Source organism: Cupressus sempervirens, chromosome 9, assembly GCF_028749045.1.
Source record: "Cupressus sempervirens isolate cs-2001-9-10 chromosome 9, ASM2874904v1, whole genome shotgun sequence".
Taxonomy (NCBI): domain Eukaryota; kingdom Viridiplantae; phylum Streptophyta; class Pinopsida; order Cupressales; family Cupressaceae; genus Cupressus; species Cupressus sempervirens.
The window spans coordinates 582325592-582327837 of NC_143126.1; the positions used below are offsets into that span (position 1 = coordinate 582325592).

General features: G+C 40.2%; 1 protein-coding gene across 1 annotated transcript; it reads right to left on the bottom strand.

Annotated features, from left to right (window-relative positions):
• Positions 1–317: 317 nt before the first annotated feature.
• On the bottom strand, positions 318–1240 carry LOC149540017 (ethylene-responsive transcription factor ERF054-like). Its single transcript, XM_089799420.1, has one exon. It carries the CDS (start codon positions 1183–1185, stop codon positions 460–462), a length of 726 nt encoding a protein of 241 aa, XP_089655546.1. The 5' UTR covers positions 1186–1240; the 3' UTR covers positions 318–459.
• Between the last annotated feature and the right edge of the window lie 1006 nt (positions 1241–2246).

The following is a 2246-nucleotide window of genomic DNA, read 5'->3' on the forward strand; positions in this document are numbered from 1 at the left end:
TAAAACAGAACGCTGAATCAATTTCCTTGAAACCTCCAAACCATTTGAAAAGTTGTGCACCAAAAGTTTAAACTCCATGGTAAAACGGAACACTGAATCAATTTCCTTGAAACAATCAAACCATTTGACAAATTGGGCACCAAAATTCAAATTTCACGATAAAACGGGTCACGGAATTCAAAAGGAATCTCCGGGCGGAACAGGACGTCAAGAGAAAACCAACGAAACAGAGATAATTTATCTATATACATAAGAATTAACAGAAACAGAATGAAGCAGAAGCAGCGGCACCATTAATGGGATCGAACAGACGGAGAGAAGGTGTGAATGGAGATTCGAACCTGGCCCATACATTTGGCAAAAAAATATACTAGATCATTACAGAACGAATAGAAAGACAATTGAAACAAATAAGATCAATATATGAATCTAAGCCAATATAAACCAATATACTTTGAATCAAACGGGAGAAACCCAAGATAAATGAACGAATGGATCGTAACCCTCAGAGAACCATTTCTTCAGAGCAGTTTCGTCCATATGAAATCCATCATCAAAAGCATAGAGCTCATCTCCCTTCAATTCATCAAAGTCCGAATACTCCACAGTACTCATCACGGGATGATTGTCCCAGACGGGACTAATTTCAGCAAGGGCATGCGACGGAGAATCGAAAATCTCCCCAAATGTCTCCTCCAATACGCCCTGATCTTGCCCCTCAATGGCCCTGCCTTTCGAATCCTCTTCCGGACACTTTCCCCTCTCTTCCTCGGCTTTCGAAGGTAAAGAAGAACAGGGCTCAGAGCTTCCATGAAAACTAGGGTTTCTATCAGAACTAGGGCTTCCATGAAAGCTATGGTTTTCTTCATCAAAATTAGGGCTTTTTCCCTCGGAAGAACTAGATCTGACAGCACAAGGCAAATTGAGGCGCGCACAGGAGCCATAGAGAGCACGAGCCGTGGCATCGTAAGCGAGCGCGGCCTCTTCGGCAGTGGCGTAAGTGCCGAGCCAGAGACGAGCGCCTTGATTTGGCTCTCTTATTTCGGCCACCCATTTTCCCCAGGTACGCTGCCTTACTCCTCGGAAAGTACAGAGAGCGTTCTCCGGCCCGCCTTTGCCTTTCATACACCCTTTCTTCGATCCCTTTCCCGCCTCCCTCTTCCTCTTCCTCGCCTGCTTTGGCATCTCCTGAGAATATCAACCCTAGGTATGTAGGTAAATGCTTTCCCTTGCCTCCAAATTTACGTTTGGTATCTGCCTGGCCAATCCAATATAAGCGAGCATGGTCCGAATCTGATCTGCCCTAGCCGGTTCGAAGCTCGCGCAGCACAGCTGTCTGTTACGTCAACAGAGGCGCTGCTCACAGTACACGCGTCCCCTGCTTGCCACTCATTAGCGGGATGATGCTCCAATCGGATCGCGCAGCTACGTGGCGAGGTTTTACAGCAAAACATGGAAAATAGAGCATGAATTCCATCTTCATCGCACTTGTCTTAATCTTAGAAATTTGCATTTAAATTTGTCTGAACCCTAAAAATTTGCTTTAAATATTGTCTTAAACCTAATAAAAAAAACTTAATTGCGAACTTAAAATTCTAAATTTGTCCTAACCCTTAAATTTGCTTTAAATTTGTCTGAATTTCCTGATCTTAAACACTAACAATTGTAAATCGAAAGTTCAGAATGTGCCCTAACTATGAAAAATTTGTCCCAACCCTACGAGTTTGATGGCAAATGAAAGCGAATGATGTTTGTTTAAACATTTTCTTTGTACTACTGACATCATTTCAAAGGGTTGAGCACATTTTGATGATCTCTTGCACATGAATCTGTAAGAAAATTATAAATAATAGTTCTAGATCTAATGATCGTATGATTCTAAAGATTCAGAGATATTTTAAGGAGCAAATTTTTATGATATGTTGCACAATATTTAAGAGATTTATAAATAATAATTCTAGATCTAATGATCGTATAATTCTACATAAAATAGACGTTCCACAGATATTTTGAAGACCTGTTGCACAAGTTAATAAATATTTTCAAATTCATTTCCATCATTCGTAGATTTTGACGCATTTTGAAGATCCATTGCACAGCATTCTAGAAACCTACAAAGTTAATATTATAAAGAACTAAATTGTCGTTTGATATATTTTGCACCTCGATTACACAAAATTTTAGAAAAATCGATCTAATCCAGAAGTAGATTCCAGATTGCTGAAGTAAACCCTAGATTCCTCGGA

What these genes read in the sequence shown, in the direction of transcription:
- LOC149540017 (XM_089799420.1), bottom strand. Translation starts at nt 1,185, where the DNA reads ATGCCAAAGCAGGCGAGGAAGAGGAAGAGGGAGGCGGGAAAGGGATCG.